Source organism: Dryobates pubescens, chromosome Z (genome assembly GCF_014839835.1).
Source record: "Dryobates pubescens isolate bDryPub1 chromosome Z, bDryPub1.pri, whole genome shotgun sequence".
NCBI lineage: Eukaryota > Metazoa > Chordata > Aves > Piciformes > Picidae > Dryobates > Dryobates pubescens.
The window spans coordinates 106,810,716-106,833,650 of NC_071657.1; the positions used below are offsets into that span (position 1 = coordinate 106,810,716).

The window sequence follows — 22,935 nt, forward strand, 5'->3', positions numbered from 1 at the left end:
GAAGAATACAGTTAATTCAAACTATTAAAAAAAATTAAGAATGTCTAGTTCTGTACCTACAAAAGAACTTTCACTATAATTCTTCAGGGATTGGTTGGTTGGTTGGTTGGTTTTGTTTGCTTGTTTTTAAAAATTAATTTCTTTACACTGCGTGAGAATTCTTGCAAAATAGGAAAACAGCCAATACAGAAATATGTAATGTAAATACACAGGAAGAGATTTCTTCTGTTCTGACTCAATTTATAACAATCACTGAAGTGCAATTTTAGCAAAGAACATAAAGATGTCTAATGATATTTCTCCTTCAATTTATTACTCTAAAAAAATAATTAAATTGAGAAAAAGAAGCAGTAACCGAAAACACACTGTGGTAATGAGACACACTGGAAGCATCACAACAGACTGAAGCTGTCTGGCCAATACTGATTTGAGGGAAGATTCAGTAGCATTTTCTCGTTTTTATTGCTGGGAATAGACACCTGATAACATTTTCCTTTCAAGTCTGTGCTTGGAATGTATGTACTCTGTACATACTTTGTACTTGGTAAAATGTGTCGTTTAGGAAAAGGGGTAGTAGAGTAATGCATGCTCTCGTCTGTTTTTCTGGGTGTAATTTGTTAAATCAAAAGCCTTTTCTGGTGTTGCTGTTCATGTAATTCTCTCTCCTCCCAGCAATTCTGGCAAAATCATGTATCACACTCAATGATAATTTCTTCTTGTATTTTTTTATTACAGTAAAAAAATTAAGGTTAATATTTTTTCCATGGCAGGTGCATATTCCTCTTCACTTATATGTGGTCCTGATGGCCATAGCAGCCTTACAGCGGTTCCTTCCACTTTCTGCCCTTTTTCTCTTGGCCTTTACTCTCCACCTACTAAGCATTACTTTTTGACACTCTAATGAGTAAATTTTGATTTTCTATTTGTCTGAGTTTTTTCTTTTTTTTGCCCCCCCTTTTCTTTACTTTCTTTTTCTCTTAGAATTGCCCTCAGCAAAATCAACCCCAAACCCTGTATTTCATTTTGCTTCTTGAATTGTGTGAATGTTGTATGAAGTAGAAAAAGAAGGTAATTAGAGAGTCAGATTCTTCCCTCCTGTTGGTGTAAGACAAATTCAGTGATAGAATAGTATGTGAAACTTGGCTGGTATATAGCTGGAAAATTTCAATGTGGAAGCTGATTGTCCACAGTAACATTTTGCAGATATTTAGTTTGAACAGTGGGAAAAAGGGGAGCGCAAGTTTGTGCATTTTCTGTATGTTTTTAATGCTACATTGAAACTTTGCTGAAGAATGATGTATTTTCTGCTCTTGAGAGTTTAATGGCAGTTGGTAACTAAACCACTTTCTTCAGAAGAAACAAACATGACTTTAAAATATTCTGATGACCAGCACATACATTGATGTTGAGAAAAAGCTAGTATGTGTATTGGAATATGATATATAGCAGTTAACAGAGCAGAAAAATTCTTTCTTATGCCCAGGTAGATTATTTTATGCCCAGGTAGATTATATAACTTTTTGAATGTATTATTAAAAAAAAAAAAAAAAAAAAAAGAAGGTGGTGATGGGGAAGAGAAAGCATTTAAGGTAGTGGGGCATAGTGCCTGTCCATCTAGTTCAGAGACAGTCCTACCAAAACCTCCTTTATATAAATATAAAATATTTTTATATATTTATGTATATTTAATTTATATATATATATAAAAATATTTAAAAATGCTAATGTTCTACTTGACTTCTGTTGCATGTGGATGTATAATAAATATTATGTAAATGTATGTACTTATAAAACAATAAAGAGAGGTGTATTGATCTAATATATGTCTGGATGCATACATTTTTAACCTAATCTATTTAGACATCACTGAAGTAATTCCTATTTCCCTGGCACTAGAAGAGAACTTCTGTGTAGCAGTGCCTTGTAATCTGTAAAAATTATTCCCAGTTTCAAACTAGAATACATATGATCTCTTTATTAATGTTTTCACTGGTTGGTGATGTGCCAGTGTGTTAAGGTGTATTTCTTGAATATTCTCATATGGACACTGTATTCAGCTTTTTGTGTGTTTTTTTGTGTGTAAGCTAACCTTATTTTACAATGTAACACTGAATGGAAGTGCATTTGAAGTTAAAAGGTAACACAGTCAGATACCAGCTAATACTTAAGGGGCATTGAATGTGAGGAAATTGACAGTCTTTCTGAGATGTATTTGCTGAAATGTTTAGAGCTGTGTACAGTTTTGCCTGCCTTAGGCTGAATGGTGTGACGTATTAAACTAATGATTCACGGTGGTGAGACGATTTTTGAGAGTTTAGTGGGCTTCTTATTGTACAATACTATGGTATATATTTGTCTTTTTTCTTCAGTGATGCTGCCTGGTTTTGTAGTTTTAGTCTGTCAAGCACTCACAGCACACCTTCATATGCTTCCTAAAATCCTGTTCTGTATCAGTGGCATATACAGTGTTCCCTTATTTTGTGTTAGGTCTGCTTTGTGATACAGATCATGTATGATTCTGTTTTATAATGACTCCTGTGTGCATACAGGATTGCAGACATTCTTACTTGTATTATTCCTTGCTCTTTGTAGGATTTTCTTCTGCAGACTTCAACGTGTACTCCAATGTGTCATAAATCCTGGTGTTTTGTTTTTCTTTCTTTATTGAAAGATGAAGAAGAGTAAATGCAAAAATTAATGTACTTACATCCTTAAAGGCAATCAAAGACTGTGATGGGCATAGCCTTTAAAACCTGATTTAATCTCTCAGACTAATTCCTAGGCTGCATTTTTTTCTCTTGTTAGGCAGTACTGGGTCCTTGACTCTGACTTTCTAATGAATGAGCTTCTAATGCTAAATGTGTAGTTCTTGAAGTTTTACTTAATTTTGAAAAGTAAAGTCATGTTGTCAAGAAACCTTTCAAGTCTGAAAGCTTTTCTTAAATGCTTACTTCAGATAAGGACATGATGTAAGCTTTTTCACGTGTTGTGGTCATTATAATGTCTTTTTTTTTTCTTTTTAAATAAACGATTAATATTTTTAATTGCTTTGAGAATGCTTTATTAGAAGATAAGTAATAAGTGATATCATATTATGCCGTTAACCCTGGAGATCCACTGTCTCATTCTTCAGATGCTCAGAATACAGAGGAAAGCTAGGCAGAGAAAAGAGAAAGTTTTATATATATATATTAAAAAAAAGTATTTCCTGCTTATGTTTTTTTGGAGCACATTTCAGAAGAATTTATTCCTGAAAGAATGTTTTTTAAAGTGATACATCTGGAGCATACGGGATGAAAAACAAAAGAAAAAAAATTCAATGCATAAAATGCTCTCAAATAAAATGAAGGATTTAGATTCTTATAGGAAACCAAGGTTAGCTTGAATTAAATCAAAACTGTAACTGGGTTCAGTATAATGCAGATGCTGTTGGGCTAGCTTTAAGAAAAAAAAGCCAGGGAAATTATGTTTAAAGATATGTTACACAGAAATTTCAGATAACAAATTATCATCAATTAGATAATAAAAACTCCTAGGTAGAATTTGGATGATTTTAAGTGCCTGTTGTTTGTGGAATATGGAACTGTGGTATTATTTTTTGAGTCTTCTGTTCTGGTAAGGTATAGGCATGAGCCCAAGCAGACTAAGGTACGTTGCAAGTATTTTTTTAATCACAAAATCAGTTTTGGCAATACAAGTATGATTAATAATTTAGTGACATAACAGAAAATAGCTTTTTGCTCCCTTAAAATAAGTCTTTTTTTTTTCCCTTTTTTTTTTCTCTTAACTTCAGAAAAGTGCTTCAGAAATCCTCATTTTTATGTAACAGTAGAGGTAGTTATAGTCAGACTACCTTGCATATTCAAGGATATGCTCTGGGTTTTGTTTTGGTTTTGGGTTTTTGGTGGGCTTTTTTTTATAGAAGTCAGTTCTTATTGAGAATTATTCTTTTAATTACATTGGTAGCTTGTGACACACTTGAGTAGTTTATGTAACAAGATAAGTGAAATCATGCTAATTGATTTTGCGTTTTTAAATTTTGTTTACCTCTCCCCCCAGCTGGTAATTAAGTCAACTAATGTAGCTACTGTTCATCGAAATGATATATTTTAAAAGAATGAAATAGTGCAAGCCACTCAACAAAGTTGTTTGGATAAGTATCTTAATTGTTGCTTTACAGGGCTATGGATGCTGATGCCCTCCTAAGGCTTCTTAATTCTCCTTTGCTGGTATAAGATGGAACAGAAAAAGAGAATGCAGAATGATGATATAGCATGACTGTTCAGGAAATAAACAAACGGAGTTGCCAGCAGCATTGGTGACTGATTTGTGACAAAGCAGTTGCATGGCTATAATTGAACATGTTCAATGGAGAGGTCAAGTCAAAACAATACAAAATTTACTGAGGGCAAGAAAATTATCTTCTACTTCAGCTGTGGCACTTGACAGCCGTATCTATCTATCTATGTAGATAAAAAGTCCTCAAGTCACACTGGAGGTCTAGCTGAACCACTTCAGTGTGAAAATCTCAGCTTCAGCACAGGAAAGGCTTAGGTGGTTGCTTGTGTTTTAGCATCAAGCCCAGCAATTTTCTTGTCTATGTTTTTTGCCTTAGTTTAGTCTATCTTTCCTCTTAGCACCTCCACCTCTCCTTTGTAATTATTCCAAATTGTGTATTTTCTACGTAGAAGTCGTGGATCTGAGGTTGTACATACCAGACATTTTACTGTTTTAAAACGTCCTGCCAGTTTTTGGACCAATGCGAGGAGTTTTTTCCTGACTTTTTAACTGATTTTGAACCATTAATCGAAAGATACCAGGTAAATGGCTTTGTCTACACACACACAAAAATTGCATGCTGTGGAAAGTTGAAATTAGTAGCTATCTACACATAAGGTCAAAATGTGTTCAACTTTATAGCATTCAGATTATCTCTGATCAAATACTGTTATGAATTAAATTAAGAAGTGTATCGTGTAAAACGTGGAATTTGTGCTTTAGAAAAGTAATCCTGAGTGGAATTTTTGCTTATAAATAAATTATTTTATGTTTACAGAGAAACTGAGCCGTACAAATATTGTTAAAAGTTTGCACTTCATTAAGGCTATTTATTTTCTAAAAAAAGAGGACTTGAATATTTTTGACAGCTATACACATGGTATTATGCTAACAAACGGCCATGCAACATATATCTTACATAATGAAGAAATTGAATGTACAAGACCTACTCTGTTTAACACACATATTTAAAATTTACAGTCTCACCAATAAGTTAAAAAAGTTTTTCTTATTTGGCAGTATTTTTCTACAATTTGTTCAGATATTCCACTTGATGTGTTTTGGTGAATACTGAAATTTAGTCAGTGACAACCTGAGGTACTAAACATTTCTGCCTTACTTCATTATCTTCAAAGGTAATCTTTTTGTTCCTTTTAGGCTCTATCCATGAGTTGTGTATTACAGCGTTATTTGGCATGGGATCTGCTTCCACTATTGAAACAACTCGCTTTTTCATCTTACTTTTCAGAACTTTCTGAAACTTTTGCCTTGTGAATGCATAAAGGAGAGGGTGAAATATAGTTGTTCCGTATGCCATTACAAGAAAACATAATCGCAACTTTACCAAAAGGTCACTTGGGCCCAAACATAAGATAGTGGTGTTTAAAACAGAGATAGGTGTCCAGCAGAGTAGGAATGTTGAGATGATCAAGAGGGACATTCTGAAGACTCTCTTTTGCCGTTCTCGTCGCTCCCGGTGCCGTTTCACAGCTCTGCGTAGAGCAATTATGACAGATACAGAAGTTCTTACACCAAAGACAACATTTTTTCCTCCACTGCTGTGGGACATGTCTGTAGTGTCATGCTGAGTGGTCAAAGAAATAGTCTTTTTCTTTCTAGCTTTCTTCTTTTGTCCCGTTGTAAATCGTGTACCAATCCGAATATTTAGAGCCTGGAGTATTTTGGTGTATGTAATTAGCATTACTATAACAGTGAAGAAAAAGATTGGAATCTGCACAAGAAGGTGGTAGTACATTCCTAGCTCTGTGTGATACTCGTTTGTGCTCACGCACAAAAGGGTCTTATTTTCCCGAGTACTTGCACTTCGAAGACTGAAAAAGTTGACTTCGATGAAAGGAATCAGGAAGGAGAAAAGGGAAATGATCCATATTGATGTCATTAGTATCACAGCCCTTCCCATGGTCAGAATTCGATTGGCAGGTTTTACAGAGATGTCGTATCGGTCCAGAGTGATAGCAAAGACATTGATTGCAGTTGAAACACTTGCAAAAGAGACACAGGCCTCATGGAAGCAGCAGATGAGAGCAGTATTACTCTCCAGTGAAAGCAGAAGGATAACTATAGTTAGAGGAATACATCCCACACAAATTATTACATCAAGTACATGAAGGTTCATTGTAATAATGTTACTGACAGAATTGATTAAGTTGGATTTCATACAGTAAAGTACCAGCACGGTGAGGTTGCTGCCAAGTCCCAAAACAATTTCTAGCATCAAAAATCCAGTGAGAGACACTTGAAAGCTTAATGGATATGACAGCGGTTGATACATGTTGGTGTCGATGTCATCAATGGCATCCCGGACTGTAAAGTTAGATTCAGACTGCATGTTGACTTCCAGAGCAGAGGAGAAACACATTCTTTTGTTGAAGTTGGTTTTTCTCCTGAAAGGTGAAATAAAATATGGAACTATTTGATTTCTTTATTTACCATTTATTGTAGGTAAATTCTGGGGAAGGAGGAGGGAGGAAAAGTATCTGTTCTTATCAAGCTCGTGATTTACTCTATGTTTAGAGCATTAGTTGGCATGAACTCAAAAGCCTGAGCATCTGGAATAAAAAAAACCATAAAGTGAAAAGCTCCCACTTAGGGAGACAAGGTGTTTTTTTTATAGTGATGTGGGTTTTACAAAGGGCCCATTTGTTGAATAAACTATACTTGTGCATTGCCTTTGTATTGCATTGAGAATAATTTTTTCAAGAATGTTAAATATTAACAAATTAGTACTTAAGATCATTTTAGAAAGGCTCTTGTGGAAAAAGAAAGTGATAAGAACATGGTTCACTGTTGCTTATGCATTATAAAAAAAGCATTTACATTGTTCATGGCAATTTAGCAGCCTCTTTCTTACGAAGAGTTTGCAGTGGTGTCCTGGGCTGAAACTTGGGGCTCTCCAATTGAGTAGATTTTTTTACAGGGCTTGAAGACTTCTGGTCACTTTCAGCTTGTGTGCATTTGCATGAATGAAATTTACCACTACAACAGTATTATAGAGGTATATATCATTTCAAATACAAAACTTATATGAGTTTGGAGGGATGGAATCTATTATAAAAATGCTGATTTCCACTTCCTGATTTGAATATTGAATTTCTTCAAGAAATCAGTGCCTACATGAAATGGAACAGTATGTATTTTTATTCCAGAACAGATTTAAGGGAATAATTTTAGAAAATAGTACTTAAAAGAAAATGACCTCTTTTAGGGGTTTGGTTTCATGTGTTGTTTTGTTTTGTTTTGTTTGTTTGTTGGTTTGGTTTTTATACAAATTGCACTTAAAAAGATTTGTGCATGTAGCATGCTTATCTTAGGGATTTGTGAAGTTCAAAATAGTAGCATTTATTAACAGCTAGGAGAATTTTATGGCTCATCTGCTTTATTTTATACATGCTGATAGACTGCAAATGTAGCATCTCCATGTAATATCTGTTGTTTATACTGTTTAGTCAGCCAGCTCTTCAGTTTGTTTTGAAGTGAGTAAATGAGAGGCTATTCCATTTCTTGCTGTACTTGAAGTTTGTAAAGGTTTTTTCAGGTGGTTTTAAATTTAAGAGGGGGTGTACTTGGCATGAAAAGAAATTTAAGTGTAAAGCTTTGTTCCATTCTGAATACAATTCAAATGGATAGTACTAATGTCAAAAAAATGAGCTCTTTTAAAATAAAAGTATGAATTAAGCATACTCAGATATGATGTGCAAGTGGATTTCATCTCCATGTCTGAAAAGCCTCAGTTGCACAGTACTATTAATTGCAAATTGTATGATGAAAATTCTTGGTATGCTTCAACAGTTATTTCACATGTACCTCTTAAATACAAAAGGTATAAATTAGAATGTATTAGTCTCAGATGTGAAATGAAACAAGAAATATTTCAAAAGATTTGTTTAATTTCTTACTCAGGCAACCTCTATTAGGTTTATATTAACCCTCAGAAATATGATTTCCTCTGTGTATGCTGTCCTGGCTGTGAATGGATTTCAAGAAACCATTTAAAATGCATTATTAGAGAAATGGAGTTATCTCGTATTAGCAAAAAGCCAGGAGGAAATCAAAAGCAGATCTGCTAAAACAATTGACAGTCTTAACTCTTAACATTATGCCACCTGAGATCTTATGAAAACAGAAAACTTCAGCTGTGTTAAGTCTTATGAATAGATTAAACATCACCTCTGTGTTGCATTGATTAGATTTCAGTTAAACAGAAGCATAAACGTCAAGGCAGGGAGCTAATATACCCAATGCATTCCCCATCTGACCAGTGCCTGTTCCCTTGTAAGTGCTGAGGAGAGGTGGGGTGCATGCAACTTCTGACCTACCTGTTCTCTGTGCCTCAAGGGCCTTTCAGATCATTGCAGCGGCTTGTCATAAATTGATACATGGTGCCACTGACAGATATTTGACATGCACTGTAACCTGGAAACCAAGCAGTAGCTGGGATCTTATTTCATTCCTTGCAGGGTTGTTTGGTTTTGGGGTTTTGGTTTGTTTGGGTTTTTTTGTTTTGTTTTGTTTTTTTCCTTTTTCCTTTATTTTTTTGTTCCAGCACTTCAGCAGCAAAAAATTCTGATTGAACATGGGGACTTCTTAATTGCCTGAGATACTTCCACAGACCAGTGCATATTCTGCTCGTCTGTTCTGAGTTTCAAGCCAGCAAAAATGAACAAATGTTCTTTTAAGTGACGTTAATTTCTTTCCCCTGTTGCATTTTGTAGCAGCCTCTTTTTATTTCCCTGGTTTAAAAAAAAATAAATTTCTGATCTCTGTGTTCAGAGTATATGTAGACATCCTTTAGTTTATGCTTGCATATTTCTTTCTGTAATAATCTTGCTCGTTACTTTTGAGTGATGGCTTAGTCAAAGAAGTTGTTATACATCATAAAATCCAGTTCATGTGCTCTGAGAGTAACCATGAGTTACCTAATTTGGTTTATTTTCATTTAAGGAGAATACACAACAGACCATAAAATTGAGAGAAAAATATCCATTAGTCATTATGACAAATAAGTTATTAAATAAGTAGTATAGAAAAAGCTTGGTTAAACCCTTATTCAGCTTGCTGGTGAAGTATGCGTGTTCTCCTTTTGGCAATTCATGTTTCATTGTTTCTTCATGCATCAGTAGTTTCCACAGTTCTCGTTTTAAATTATAAATCCCTCTTTAAGAAATGCTCACCATTTAAAGAATCAGTCATTGCACTCTTCTTTTATGAAAATCTGAGTAGATGTGTTAGTCTTCCATGTGTATTGTTGAAGTGTCATGCACGTAAATGGTAATACAAATGTGTTCCATGTTTTGTTTCTAATTCCTTTATGTCTTAAGAATGCATTTTAGTGATGCATCTTGCTGCTTGGAGGTCATACAGCTAGAAAGATACTCGGTCAACTGCATTCTTCATATTGTCAGTTGTAAAACTGAATTAGTTGCTGCATGCCCTTGTGAAGGGGAGGAAAAGAAAAGGTTAAAAGTAGGGCTTATAGTATCAAAATAAAGTAATGCAAGAATATATGCATTTAATATTACTTTTCAATAGAAGATGTCTAAGATTGAATCTTACAGATTACATCGAAAATCAGTTATTATGTTCACTTATTTGCTAGTAAAATCATGTCATTCTTCTGTCATCTTTCATTAATTTAGGTTTTTTGGCAAGTTTCGTGCTCTTCAAGCAGTGCAGGTTACAAAAAAACCTGACTAGAACCTGTAATTGTTGCATGTAGGGTGTCTGTGACTAGAGCTAGAAAATGTAGTTCTATAGCTCCTGTGAGCAGGTAGCTAATACATAACAGCTCTCTTGCCTTGTTATGAGAAATTAAACAGAGTCAACAAGCTTTATAGGAAATGTATTTTTAATTTGCACACTGTTATAATTTCATTTAGTGAAATAAATGTTTAGCTAGTCCATGTTATTAATAAAGGGCTTGAATGTACAGCGTAATGATAGAAATAACTATTAAAAAAACCCCAAACACCCCCTTACCCTCAAAAAGGGGAATTTCTTGAGCAATTGGAGATTAGTCATATTAGCCAACCTTCATAAAACAATAAGTATACACTAATTACAAGACTGTCTGATCCTTCAAAGAGTAACTTAATCAATCTGTAACATATTTAACTGACAATATTTGTAAATACTGCTGAAGGAGTTAAAAAATATTCCTAGTTGCATTATGTGCTGGTTTTTTTCTGGTACTGTATTAGCTTAAACTGTACTGTCTTTATGTGGTACAAACAACACAGGTTCTTAATATTCTACAAGACTTGAATGCAAAATAACAATTTTCTACATTGTGTTTATAATGGAGAGGGGAAGATAGCATTTGAATATTTCCTGATCTCAAATATAACAAGATACTAGCGTGGAATGTAAGTTCAATCTGATCTCTTTCCTTTTTTCTGAATTCTTTTTTGTTAATTGTTGCTTATTCTGCATACCATAATAAGGAACAGGTCTTACCTCCACTAAAGATTTGATAAATTCTCGATGCAGGTGAAGCAGTTCCAGGTTGGAGGGATTCATTTTGTTCATTTGTTAGCAGAGTAGAAGGGAAAGAGGGTAATAAGCTTATCTTCAAAAAACGATCTGAATGAAAATTTGTGCCTGTACTGTGCCATTGTTTCAGCACACTGCTAACGTATACAACTGCTTTAGTTCTGGTTTACAGGCTGCTGCAGTCTCCCACTCTTCCTACTGTAGGCTCAATAAGCATCTGAAAATACATAATGAAAGTAATTTAACATACTGAAGGCTTCTTGTCTCCAGAGACACCACTGAGATTCAAGCTCTCGCTAAAAAAAAAGCAGTGCTTCTGAGAGGAAAGCTTGCGATGGGCAGCTTTTGCAGAATGACAGCCTACCTTGTCGCTTCTCCTCACTGCAGAGAGATGCAGTGCATTCACTAATTTTGATTGGTCAGTGATGTTGGGCTTAAATTGTGCTTCATATATGGGATTGATGCCCTCCCTCCCCCCAATTTATATAAGGATTCTTTTGTAAAAGGACTAAATTTATAAAGGAGTTATGAATTCTGGAATATATTAAGGTTATGCCAGTTTTATTTTTACCTTTTCACTCTTTACTTTGTGTACACTGGAAACCACACGGCACTGACAAAAACAAAAACAACAAAAAAAAAGAGGATTAAATATTTATTACTTAAAAGGCTTCCAACAATCTATATTTGAATTTGCCTACTTTCCTTTTTTTTTTCTTTTCTTTTTTTTTTTCCCCCTAAGAACATCTCTGGAAAAAAAAAATCTCACTTTGAGCCATGCTGAATTTCACCAGATAGGTTTGTATGTAAGTGAACATTTAGGTCTTGTCTTGAATGAATTATTTTCAGAACAAATTGGTACCTGCATGCATATTATGAATATTTCCATTAGAATTCATAGGGATTATTCAGACCCTTAAAATGGGTTGATAATTCAGTTTAATTGTGAAGCAGAAAAGAGCGATTTTTTCAAAATGATTCATCACTCTATACAGTGTATGTATAATAATTGTTAATTTTATTGAAATATTAACTTCTCAAAAACCCCCATGTATGTTTCACTTTAATAGTGCTAGAGATGTCACAGGGTTTTTATGGATGTCCTGCATGATGTTCTTGACCCTGACTTTACAGGGCATGTCTTCATTTTCAATTTTGTTTTGTTTTGTTTTGTAATTTTTTTCTGAATCTGTTCTATCAGTATAAACAGTGCTGTCAGCTGCATAATGAGGAGTAAGAGAGGCATAGCGCAATATGTGTTTTCACTAGTACCAGTGCTTAAATAAATTCACTATACAACCCAAAACAATATTTATTTTTTTTTAAAATTGATTTGCTGAAGCAAGTAATAGAAGACTATCTGAGTATAAAACATTCTGCTGGTAGTTTTTCATCTCAAATAAGTGTGGAGTGTGGGTCTTTCTCTGTTGTGTTTGTTTTTTTAATTTATTTTTAAGATTTATTTTAAAAATGTTTACATTTATTTTTTAAAGTTTGATTAAGTACTAAATGTTTAAGCATGGTTCTTATATAAGCAGTTGTATTAAGATGACAGTTTTGGTCAAATTTTGGTGGGGTACTCTGTTTTTAAATGGTTTATACAATTATAAAATGCAGTTGTGTAACTCAGATGTCTGCATATTTTCTGTTAATGTTTTCTCTCTGAGAGCCATCCAATATATTATTTATCTTTTGGTAACAGCATGCTTTATTTATTTTTTGAAAAGGCTACATATCTGATTAGTGTGCTTCCTGTTTCCTTTATTTAACACTTCAATAAAGACTGCGGAAACTTTGAATAAAGATCAGTAGGTACCAGCTGGCTATGCTGATTGAGCTCTTTGAGCTGTCTCATATCATCTGCCTCCTGAAAGCTTGAAACTAGTGATCCCAGCATAACTCTTATGGGTGACATGATATAGAGGATTCCTGAAATGAAAGTATAAATACTAATATATTAAAGAGATTTACTTGCTTCACTTTCAGTATGACTTGGGATAAATAGGGAAGCCTGTTTAAATTTAAACAGATGAATCTTCATCTCCCTTTCTAATTCTTCAGTGTTTGCGTGAACAAAGATGAAGATATTGGCTGAGCTGTACTGCTAGAAAGAAAAAGATGCAACAGAATTTTGCGTATAGTGTGAATATGTGGTTCAAACACAGGTAAAGGGGTCATAAAAGACTTCCTATATTACTGAAGGCAATTTGGCTAAAGTTTTATCTGCAAAAAAAGTGTTTGAGAAGAATGATGTGGAACTGAGTTTTGAACATATCAAGCTTAAGTTTTCTGGAGAGAAAATCAGGAGAAGTAACTGTACCATATGGAGGCAATCGGGAGTAGGTGGATGGATAGACATGCTTACAAGCCATTGCTGTACAGATGCTAGTTAAGATGGTGTGAACAGATGACATCATCCTCAAAGGGTAGATAGAGAAGAGTGGGCAAAATGAGCCATGTGTAGACACCCAGCATAGACAGAAAAATGTGCTGTTCTTATACCTGTTTCTGTATCAGTGTAGAATGGAAGAGAAAGAATTTTGGGGTTTAGGTGAATGAAAAGTGGGATGGAAGGGTAATAAGAGGGTGGAAATATTGGGGAACAGCAGGAGTCTTAAACCAGGAGCTTGGTGATGAAGGATCTTAGGACCGAGAATGGCAACACAATGGAAGAGGGAGACCCAGAATCTGACAAAGAATAGAACTGTGAAGGGCTGAGGCTACTGGGTCTGATGTGGGGAGAAAATAAATGCAGAGGCAGGAGCTGGAAGCAAGGTGGAACATGTGCATGTAAAGAAACATAGGGTACACAGGGGTGAAGGTAACTGCGATTGCCGCAGTATACGCCCCTGTAGTACTTTTAAAGTGAATTCAGGAGTCATAACTGTCAAAGCATGTTTTTCTGTTTTGTTGAGAGCTGGAAGTGAAAGAAATTTGGAAGCTGTAGCGTATTTCTTGGTCTTTTTCCATGTTTTATCTACTGTTTTACATTCTGCATACAGGAAACAATGTCCTAGCATTAACTAGGGCATTCTGAAATAGTGGGAGGTCATTTGTAGATATAGAGGTCTAAACTCTACTGGTGAATTGATGATCACCCCAATTGCAAGTTCTTGCACTGCAGTTGTTTTAAAGAAGCTTCATTAAAAAGACTTTTTAGCCTCACATGATCTAGCAGGGCCAAATGAAGTACGCTGTTCTGATGTCTTTGGTTTGAGTCTTTGATTTTGGATCTTTAGCATTCTTTTAATGTGCTTTAGGCTTTAACTGTAAATAAATACACCACAGACTGTCTTAACATCCTGGTGTCATAGGGACGTTGTTTTGACTTACTTCCCTTGTTCTCTGCATCATCCTTTTTTTTTTTTTTTTTTTTTTTTTTTTTAGTTTCTACAATTACCTTCTTTGAATGCTCCAGTAGTGCTATTTCTTTTTGTGGGCTGCACATCTTGTTTCCTACTTTGAATCTTGCCAGTTATTTAGTGGCTATTTAGAATTTTGCTACTTCTGGGTCTAAAAATGTCATCTGTTCCTTCTATTTCCAAGAGATTTGGACTTCTAAGTCATACAAAAATTTCAGTGACATGTAATTTCTTTAGATCTGAAGTTGCTTTTGAGAATGAGTATTGGGTTATTTTGACAGTTTGCCCTGGGGTTGTTCTTCAGCATTATTTATATGGTGCACCAGCAAAATTTCAGCTGGATAGATCCTCCTATACCTTGCATTTGCCTCCAATGGCCAGTGTGATAGCCAATTCTAGAGTAGCTCTTCTGGATAGTTTATTGTCTTTATCTATTTTAGCAGCTTGTGATCTCTATCTAAAATGTGTTTCTTACCCCTTTGCATCTTGGTTTCCTCAATCGTCTTTTACAAAGAACTTTATTAGAATGTTGTTGAAAATCCAGCAACTTCTATGGTATCAAGGAAGAACAGAGCGTGAATAATAGCAGTTTGAATTTGGGAGTTGTACCGACATGCCCTCCTTATGCTGTATTTGTCAAGGCGTTCCTGTTGCTGACCTACATCATGCTGCAGCATACTTTTATGTTGAAATGGTGTAAACCTGACTCCTGTCCAATACACAAGGTCTAGTTGTAAAAGGTTTACTATTAAGTGATATGCTGAATAGATGACGAAAGATCTGCTGGAACTTGTATGTAGGTACCATTCTGAGTCTGATGGTGATGAAGTCTTTTCACAGAATCCCAGAATGATGGGGTTGAAAGGGGCCTCTGGAGATCATCTAGTCCAAACACTTTGTCAGAGCAGGTTCACCTAGGATGGCATCAAGGTGGATTTTGAATGATGGCAATGATGAGACTCCACCATCTCTGGGCAGCCTGTTCCCGTGCTCTACCACCCTCAAAGTAAAGCAGTTCTTTCTCATGATTAGGTGGAACTTCCTATGGTCAGGCTTATGCCCATTACCTCTTGTCCTGTCACTGGGCACCACTGAAAAGAGACTGACCCCATCCTCCTGACACCTATCCCTTAGTATTTATAAGCATCCACACAAATAATTTTTCATTTGGTGTCCTGTTCTTAATGTCTGTTTTCTTTACTCCCTGATTGTTGATTGCCATAGAGCTTTTTTTTTTTTTTAAATTAATTAAATTTGTTTGTTTGCATTTTAAAATAAAGATTTATGTATGTGAGATTTTTGTTTGTTTGTTTATAACTTCCATGTTCTGATGCCGGAAAACACTGCTACACATTGTTGATCTCAGTTTCTCCATTTTAGAATTACCTCCATAGACTTAAAAAACGTTGAATTTTCCAGCTTAATTATATAGCATTTTGTTGTGCTTCCTCATCTGTTGCAAAGATGCATACCTTTGGGAGCAACAGAAAGGCAAGTATTTTAAAATAGGTATTAAATGTATAATATCGAGGTTATATTCTTATATCTATTTTTATATATATGTATATTCATGTTCAAGATATGAAGCTAATGTTAGCTGCTTGAGTATGGAAAAATTACCAACTTATGATGTGAAATAAGAGTGCTTTAATAGATTGATTTGGTTTTGTGTAATTGTTAAGCATAGGTTAGTTGTTCAGCAGTATTCCATATTAGTTCAACTGTTGATCTTTTCAGCACTGAACATTCCTGTATTCCTGAGGAATGTGTAAGTTATAGAGTGCCCTTTACCAATTAATGATGATGAAACTATCATCATGCTTGCATTGTAACAGGTTGTGAAAGTATGCCTGAAAGAATGTTGATTCCATAACTTGGAATGTAGTTTAGCAGAATATCTGAAGAGTGCTGACACTGATAGCTAGAGTGCTGACACTGTGTGCCTGTAGAATGAGGGAATATTGCCTCATGGTTTAAAGTCCCAGATGGTGTCTTACATTGATTTCATCAGAGTGTTTTGTATGCTGGAGGAAACTTCTGATGTTATTCTCTGCTGCCTAAGTTGCTGTGCTAGGTGCATGATGGAACAGCATCAATATGAATGTTTTTTATTATTGTTATTACAGTGAATGAGATTTGGAGGTAGCTGAATTTGCCATGCATGGTCTAGATTTCAGGATCTGGTTCAGAATTCTCCAGCAGATATCCTTGATGCTGTGGAAACCATGCCTGAGAAGGTGCTTGGGATGGGTATCAGCAGGAGCAGCTTTAGCTGCCCTGTTACAAAAGCAATCCCCTGATGCAGGAGTTTTGTTACACACCTTCCTGCTGTAGTATTCTTTAAATGGAATTGGTAATTTAAAACAAAGCAAGAAAACAGGAAGCTTTTATCACAAGTAATTTATTTGACAGAGCTCTTGGATAGGTCTTTGTTTCTACTAAGTTTTAAAAATAGGAAGGCAATACCATTTCCTCTTAATTAAGACAAAATGTTGACATGGTGTGCCTGGTAACAAGTATTCTGGCTGAAATTTGGAGATTAAAGTCTTATGATCTTAATTGCCCTGTAAGTAAGAAGCGAATAGGTATCACAACATAAACTGTGTCCCTTTAATTTTGTTAAGATCAGCACAGTGGTGGTTAAGATTCCCACCAGGGTGAGTTTATACATTGCAGTCTCACTCAGCCTCTTGGCTGATTTGATTTGGAAATGCTACAAAAAGCGCATGAAAAAGGATCTAGTAGGCTTACTGCCTTTAAAATCAAAGTTTAGTGGCCCCATGCAGTAGAAACTCTGCATGCTTCCATGTAACTGCAGTGAGAGGAGCATATTTTGCCTTTTTCAGACAACAAAATAAAACCTAGTTAGATTCCACTCCCCAGTTGTGAATGACTACTAAAAGTGGTTGAAACCATCTGTCAAGCCCCTCTACAGTTCAAGTATAGGAAGCAGTTCGTATCAGTCTGATAGTGGTGATACTCCTCACATTAAGTTCTCAAAATTTGAAAAATTATATGCAGTACTATTTGTTTTCTTGTCTGGTTTTGTTAATGATAAAGTACTTTGTCTTCCCCTCTTTGCCATCTTAGTTTTAAATGTCTGTTTATTGGGTTTGTGATAATACCCTGTTTAATACTCCCACTGCAAAATTTTTAACCCAGCATTATCACAGTAATCAGTACATGCTTGGATCTAGGGTAGAATACTTCAATAAACATTTTCCAGTGGTGTGAGAATACATGAGGTGTTGGGTTGTCAGCTAAATGCATACTTTAATGAACATTACAGGCTGTGATGGTAGCAAACACTTAATACCATTTGTGAGAGAATAAAATCTGCTCTTTGTAGTCTTGAAGCCTGTAGGGAAGGCAGCTGTTACAGTGTACTTCGGGGCAATAAGTGTTGATACCAGTCACAGAATGCATGTTCAGTATTCTTAATCTGGAACAAATTTATATGGACAGGTAGAGCATGGATTGACACTTTTAACTAAGGATTTTAGCTGCTTGTGCGATATCCATGAACGCAACACCTGAGTATCCTGTATCTGCTTCATCATTTCTCTTCACATCATTCTGATTTGTAGAAAGCCAGCTTGGCCACATGCTAGAAGCCTAGAGCAGATCTGGATAGTCTGTTTGTATTTCATGAATCTGTTCAGTCTACAATACAAGACCAATTTGTCTTTGAAAAAATGCAGGGACTGTATCATTTTTCCACATTTATTCTCTTTGCAGTTCTTTAAACAGATTTTTGTATGTCTAACTAGACTTAACAAAGTTAAGGCAGTGCTTTGGGGTAATAATGAGTGAATGGAGGGTGGAAAAATAGTTTGTGTATTGAAATCTTGCTCTTAGGACACTATTTTTTCCCCCCTGAAGTAAAGTAATGTATTGGCAAAGTCAGAATATAAATTATTTCTTGCACTAACCCTTACTTCTGTCTAAATTGCTTTAAGCCCTCAACTGCATTGGAAGGGAGTGGAAAAAAAAAACAACCCACCAGAACATGCAAATAATTAATGAGATTATAAAAAACCCCACAATATTGATGAAACACTATAGAACTCTTTACTTCATCATCCAGCTTTTCAAAATTGAGCACTACAACTCCCCATCTATAAGGAAACAGGCCTTGCCGCATGTGTAGAATATTAAGCACAGGACGAAACCAGAACCATCTAGGAGTTGTTGCTACTGACATCAGATACAAAGTGTAAAGATATTTGCTGAACAACACATATATCATATTGTATGTAACAAAGAAATCAATATTATGAGTAGAACAAACTGGATATAGTGCTTTTATGTACTGTACCTTGGGTTGTGCCATACTGGAAAAACTTTTCATTTATATGTGACTTGCCTTATATTTTTGTCCATTTCTCCTTTGCCTCTCCTTCCTAATATAATCTGCCTCTTAGATGTGCATGTGATGTGGCATAAGGAATTAAAAAATATTTAGGATGAAACAGGTATGGAGTTGATAGAATGAATTTTTTGATGAGAACTAAAGGAGTCAGATTTTCAGACAGGGAAGTTGTGAAAACTGCTACAAGGGTGCCTGAGCTTCTCTTCAGAATTGTTGATATAGGCTTTCCTTGTTTTCTTTGTGATCTTTTACTATAAGTGGCCAGTGAATGTTGAATGTTGAGTTTCATGGTTGCTTTTGTAAGAAGCTGCCAAGAGCTTGTCTTGTAAACCTTGCTTATTAGGCTTTTATTATTTTTCTTCTTTTTAAATCTTCAACAATATCAATATTTCTTCCCTTTGGTACCACAATATAATTCCTGTGGGTCTGAGTGCCATGTATGGCAATTTGCTGGATATCATCCTGTGATCATCTGGGCATGAAATTGCACATCCACTACACAAAGAAATCAGAGTGGAAATGCAATTGATCCCCAAAATTCCAAAGACCAGCAGCTGCAGAGAGAACTGTGGACTGTAGAGAATTCACATAAAATTGCTGATCTGTAATTTCAAATCTTTGTTTAAATCTGTGATTATAACACAAAGTTTATTTTCTCTTTATGTGATTGCTTGAAAGCATCTATATTTTCAGTGTTTTTTAAGATCGCTGAGAGCTGCTAGTTATAGATGCTGAAGAAATGAATTCACCAAATCACTAATCTTTTTAAAATTTTAGATTCTTTTTAGAAACATATCCAGCTGATACAATTTAATATTCTGTTCTTGTGCAGAGTCTTGGCTAATGCATCTGTTGAATGAATAAACAAATGGAAAGAAATGCAGTTTTAGTTCTCGCATAACACTATTTTTATTGCTTGCTTGTAAAATTGGCAGCAATATTCTCTTCTGGAATAGCATTATTGGTTACTGACACAGTGGAATAATAATAACAGTTAGAAATAAATGTGAATTTAGCTGAATTTTATTGCTTGGGCTTTATTTATTATTTTTAAGTAATCCTAGCACCTGCAAAATCATGTGAGATGCTGGTTTCTCTTTTGACAGATATTACATATTCACATATTAATGTACAGCTTCTGATCTCCATTGATTGCTATTATCTAGCACATGCTTGCTAGATATCAAAGCAGTCTGTTGCTGTGAACAGATGAGAGATTGGGCCAGCCTGCTTTGGCTGAGGTTCAGGAGAGCAGCCAGGTAGCTGCTGGTTCACCCTCTGGACAGAAAAATATATTTCTTTTCTTCATCTGCCTTTTGGCTTTTCACTTCCTACTGAGTTAGTAATCCAATTGTTTGTTGTGGTATTTGAACAATATTTGAACTTTTAATGTGGAAATTCTGTTATGCTTCTTTGGGGAGGATAAAATAATACCCAAGTAGTTTTAATTGCAGTACCCAACTCCTTGCTATTCAGTTTTGCTGAGAAATACAGGGTTGCTCAAAATGCCTGCTGTGTCCACCTCCCAAGGCCTTCTCAGGACTGTTCCAGATCCCCTACTAGACCTGGGGATTCTGGGTGCTGACTGAGCTGGAAAAAGGCACACTGGATTACTTCTAAAGAAATCCCTGTTTGCACCACTGGATTAAAATCCTGCTGTCATCACTGCCACTGGCAGGCAGTGTTTGCTGTGAGTCTGTCTTGTTCAGCTGAACAGTGTATGCTAAGTGGTTATTCTCTAAATCCTAAAGCTATGATACATATTCCATTGTTTTATTTTTATATGAATATGAATACGTATACATCTGTGTATATAACAAAGCATATAATGGTTATAAATTCCGCTTTATTTCTGTGGTAGTGGTGTGAATTACACTCTTTCTGGGAACAGGAAAAGTGTTATTTCTCTAAAACAAAACAATTATTATTTACTTAGTTGACCTTATGCCATGGCCTTTCTAGCAACAGAAGACTGAGAAATTGATGTCTTAACACTGTTTTCCTCTCCTGGTCTTTAATTGTCACTAAAACTTTCTAATGTCTTTGCAGAGTGAAATGGGAATGCAGTTACAAAGTTTTCCATGACAGCAGTGAATTGTGTCCCTTCAGTTGCTTTGTTACAACTCTTAAGTGCCAATTTAACAGGAATTAGCATACGTCCTTCAGATTTTTCTATCAGAGTCGACATTGCAAGTAATTACAAACCATAAACTGTTTGTTTCATGCTTCTAATTGCTTCACAGAAATCTTCATCCTGGTTTGCCAGTGTCCAAGAATAAATCTTTTTCTGTGCTCTTGAAAATCTTTTTCTGGTGACATAGGTACGTTTAACAGTCCACTATAGTTTCATGAAGGGAAATCTCATGATAAATTTAGGGAAAGAGAAAAGAAAGTAAGTAAGTATCCTACTGTCAAACAAATATTAACAAAGACAAGACTATTCAATTCAAGGACTGAAAAGTCTACAAGTAATTCTGCTTGCAGTCTTTCAGAATCCAATTATGGATTCTCATAATTGTAGATTCTTCAGCAGCTTTTAGGAATTGTAGCATTTTTATTGCAGAGCACTTTGTAAATTGGCAAACCCTAATGTAAAATGTTTCTTTAAGTACCTTATGACAATATGTTTTCTCTGCAGAGGTGTGACATGTGGGAGAAAGATAGTAGAGCAGTTTAGAGGTGAACAAAGCCCCTGTCTGAACTGGAAGGAAGGGCTATATGCCCATCAGTGAGTGCATCAAAAGCCATGGGAGAACAAGCTGTGGCAGCTGGTGCTGCAGGAAAGCAATAAGCCAAAGCCCTTCTGGTTAGCGTGCGTAAGAAGGACATCACAGAAGCTATGTTTCTGCTCATTTTAGTTTTCCTAAGTTCTTACTGGTGATGAATTTGTTCAGTTGCTCACCTAAGGGGAATGAACCAGAGAAGAGAACTAAATGCCTAAATACTTGTTAGTTTGTCAAAATGTCCAATAATATATGCTTCAAAGTGGAATCATACTTCCACAAAGGTAACAAAAAGTAATGCTGAATTTGAGGTGAGGTGCTCTCAGTGAAGAGGCTTTCTGAAAAATGGTACTTTTCACCAAAGATGAGCCTGCTGTAATGGCAAGGGAAAAAACAGATCAAGACATGGTTTGAATGGAGATTTTGACTCTGGTCTTACTTATTTTTACAATGGAATTCGTTCTCCACCCCCCTTCCAAATAACAAACTTTTTCTTTTGGCATTTCTTCTGCTTAAATGTTTCAGAAGGGGTTGGGAAGGTGGAAAGACAGACTCAGATGTATAGTGTTGGAATCATTCTCTGTTGAAGTTTAGGTTTTTGTGCAAATGGTATTCCTGTCTTTTCTTACTTTTCTAATGTGAAACATTAATATCAAATAAAAGGGGGTTATCATGATTTGGGATTTTTCCTTTATGTAACCAAACCAGCTCATAGAAGTTTCTAAAACCATATAATTGGTTTATAGTTGAAGGTGTAAAGAAGTTCTTCACCTCTTGCACTTGGAAAGACTTCATAATTCTCCAGTTAAGTTACTTATACTCATGGGCAGAAATAAGTCAAAGGGGAAAAAAAGGAAAAATCAGTATCTTTGAATGGATGAAGCATTGGTCTAAATCCCAAGGCAGTATTAATTAAGAGACAAAGAATGATGCTTCTGTTGCAACACTGTTCACAGGACTTGGGCTCTAACTTTGATTTAAATGTGAAGTTGTTCATTGGACAAGTTGTTTGGTGTTCAACTTCTTCCTTTTATAAAAACACATAAAACAGTAGTCAAAAATGCTGTGAGATTTAAAGATGGAAACTGTAGGCAAGTGCTCTCTTCTAAAAGTTATTTTAAAAGATAGTCTATAATTTTTGAGCTGTTTTGCAATCTGTGACCTTGCATGATGAATGAAAAGCAGTAGAGAAATTTTTTTCACTTTCAAGCTTCAGGCATCATACACTTTTTAAAATATAATGAGAAAATGCTGTGGCAATTGCATCTGAATGTAGTGTTTTCCTTTCCTTATCTGTTTAAAAGATGAGTATGGCTGGCTGTGTAAATATCAATAGCTTTAAGGACCTGAGGAAAAATTACTGAGAAAAAGAGAATCTGGGTAGGCTCAAATAGTGCAATTTCAATGAAACATTTTAAATGGAATTTAAAGTAGACTTAAGTAGACTGGTAATTGTAGAATTGTAGAATATCATGTTGGAAGGGACCACCACCGCACCTGCTGTGAGCAGGTACATATTTAACTAGATCAGTTAAATTATTTAGTCTTAAGTAGTTCTCCCATGATAATAAAAAAATACACAAGTCTCCAAGGCACCCAGTCACCTTTGTGAAGAAAATGGCAGCTAGGAAGAAATTAGCACAAGTCAAAGGATGCTTTGCATTTACATTGGTTTGAAAAAATTAACGGT

At 35.3% G+C, this 22,935-nt stretch overlaps 2 protein-coding genes across 2 annotated transcripts in view; one reads left to right on the forward strand and one right to left on the reverse strand.

Annotated features, from left to right (window-relative positions):
* COG5 (component of oligomeric golgi complex 5) overlaps positions 1-22,935 on the forward strand; it is a 174,527-nt gene that overhangs the window by 24,008 nt on the left and 127,584 nt on the right. The window lies entirely within an intron of this gene.
* Positions 3,929-8,794, reverse strand: GPR22 (G protein-coupled receptor 22). The gene is made up of 2 exons (XM_009910172.2): positions 8,616-8,794; positions 3,929-6,683 (listed from the first exon to the last, which is right to left on the reverse strand). The coding sequence occupies exon 2, from the start codon at positions 6,656-6,658 to the stop codon at positions 5,357-5,359; it is 1,302 nt and encodes a 433-aa protein (XP_009908474.1). The 5' UTR covers positions 6,659-6,683; positions 8,616-8,794; the 3' UTR covers positions 3,929-5,356.

Coding starts and splice junctions, on each gene's coding strand:
- GPR22 (XM_009910172.2), bottom strand. CDS start 6,658: ATGTGTTTCTCCTCTGCTCTGGAAGTCAACATGCAGTCTGAATCTAAC.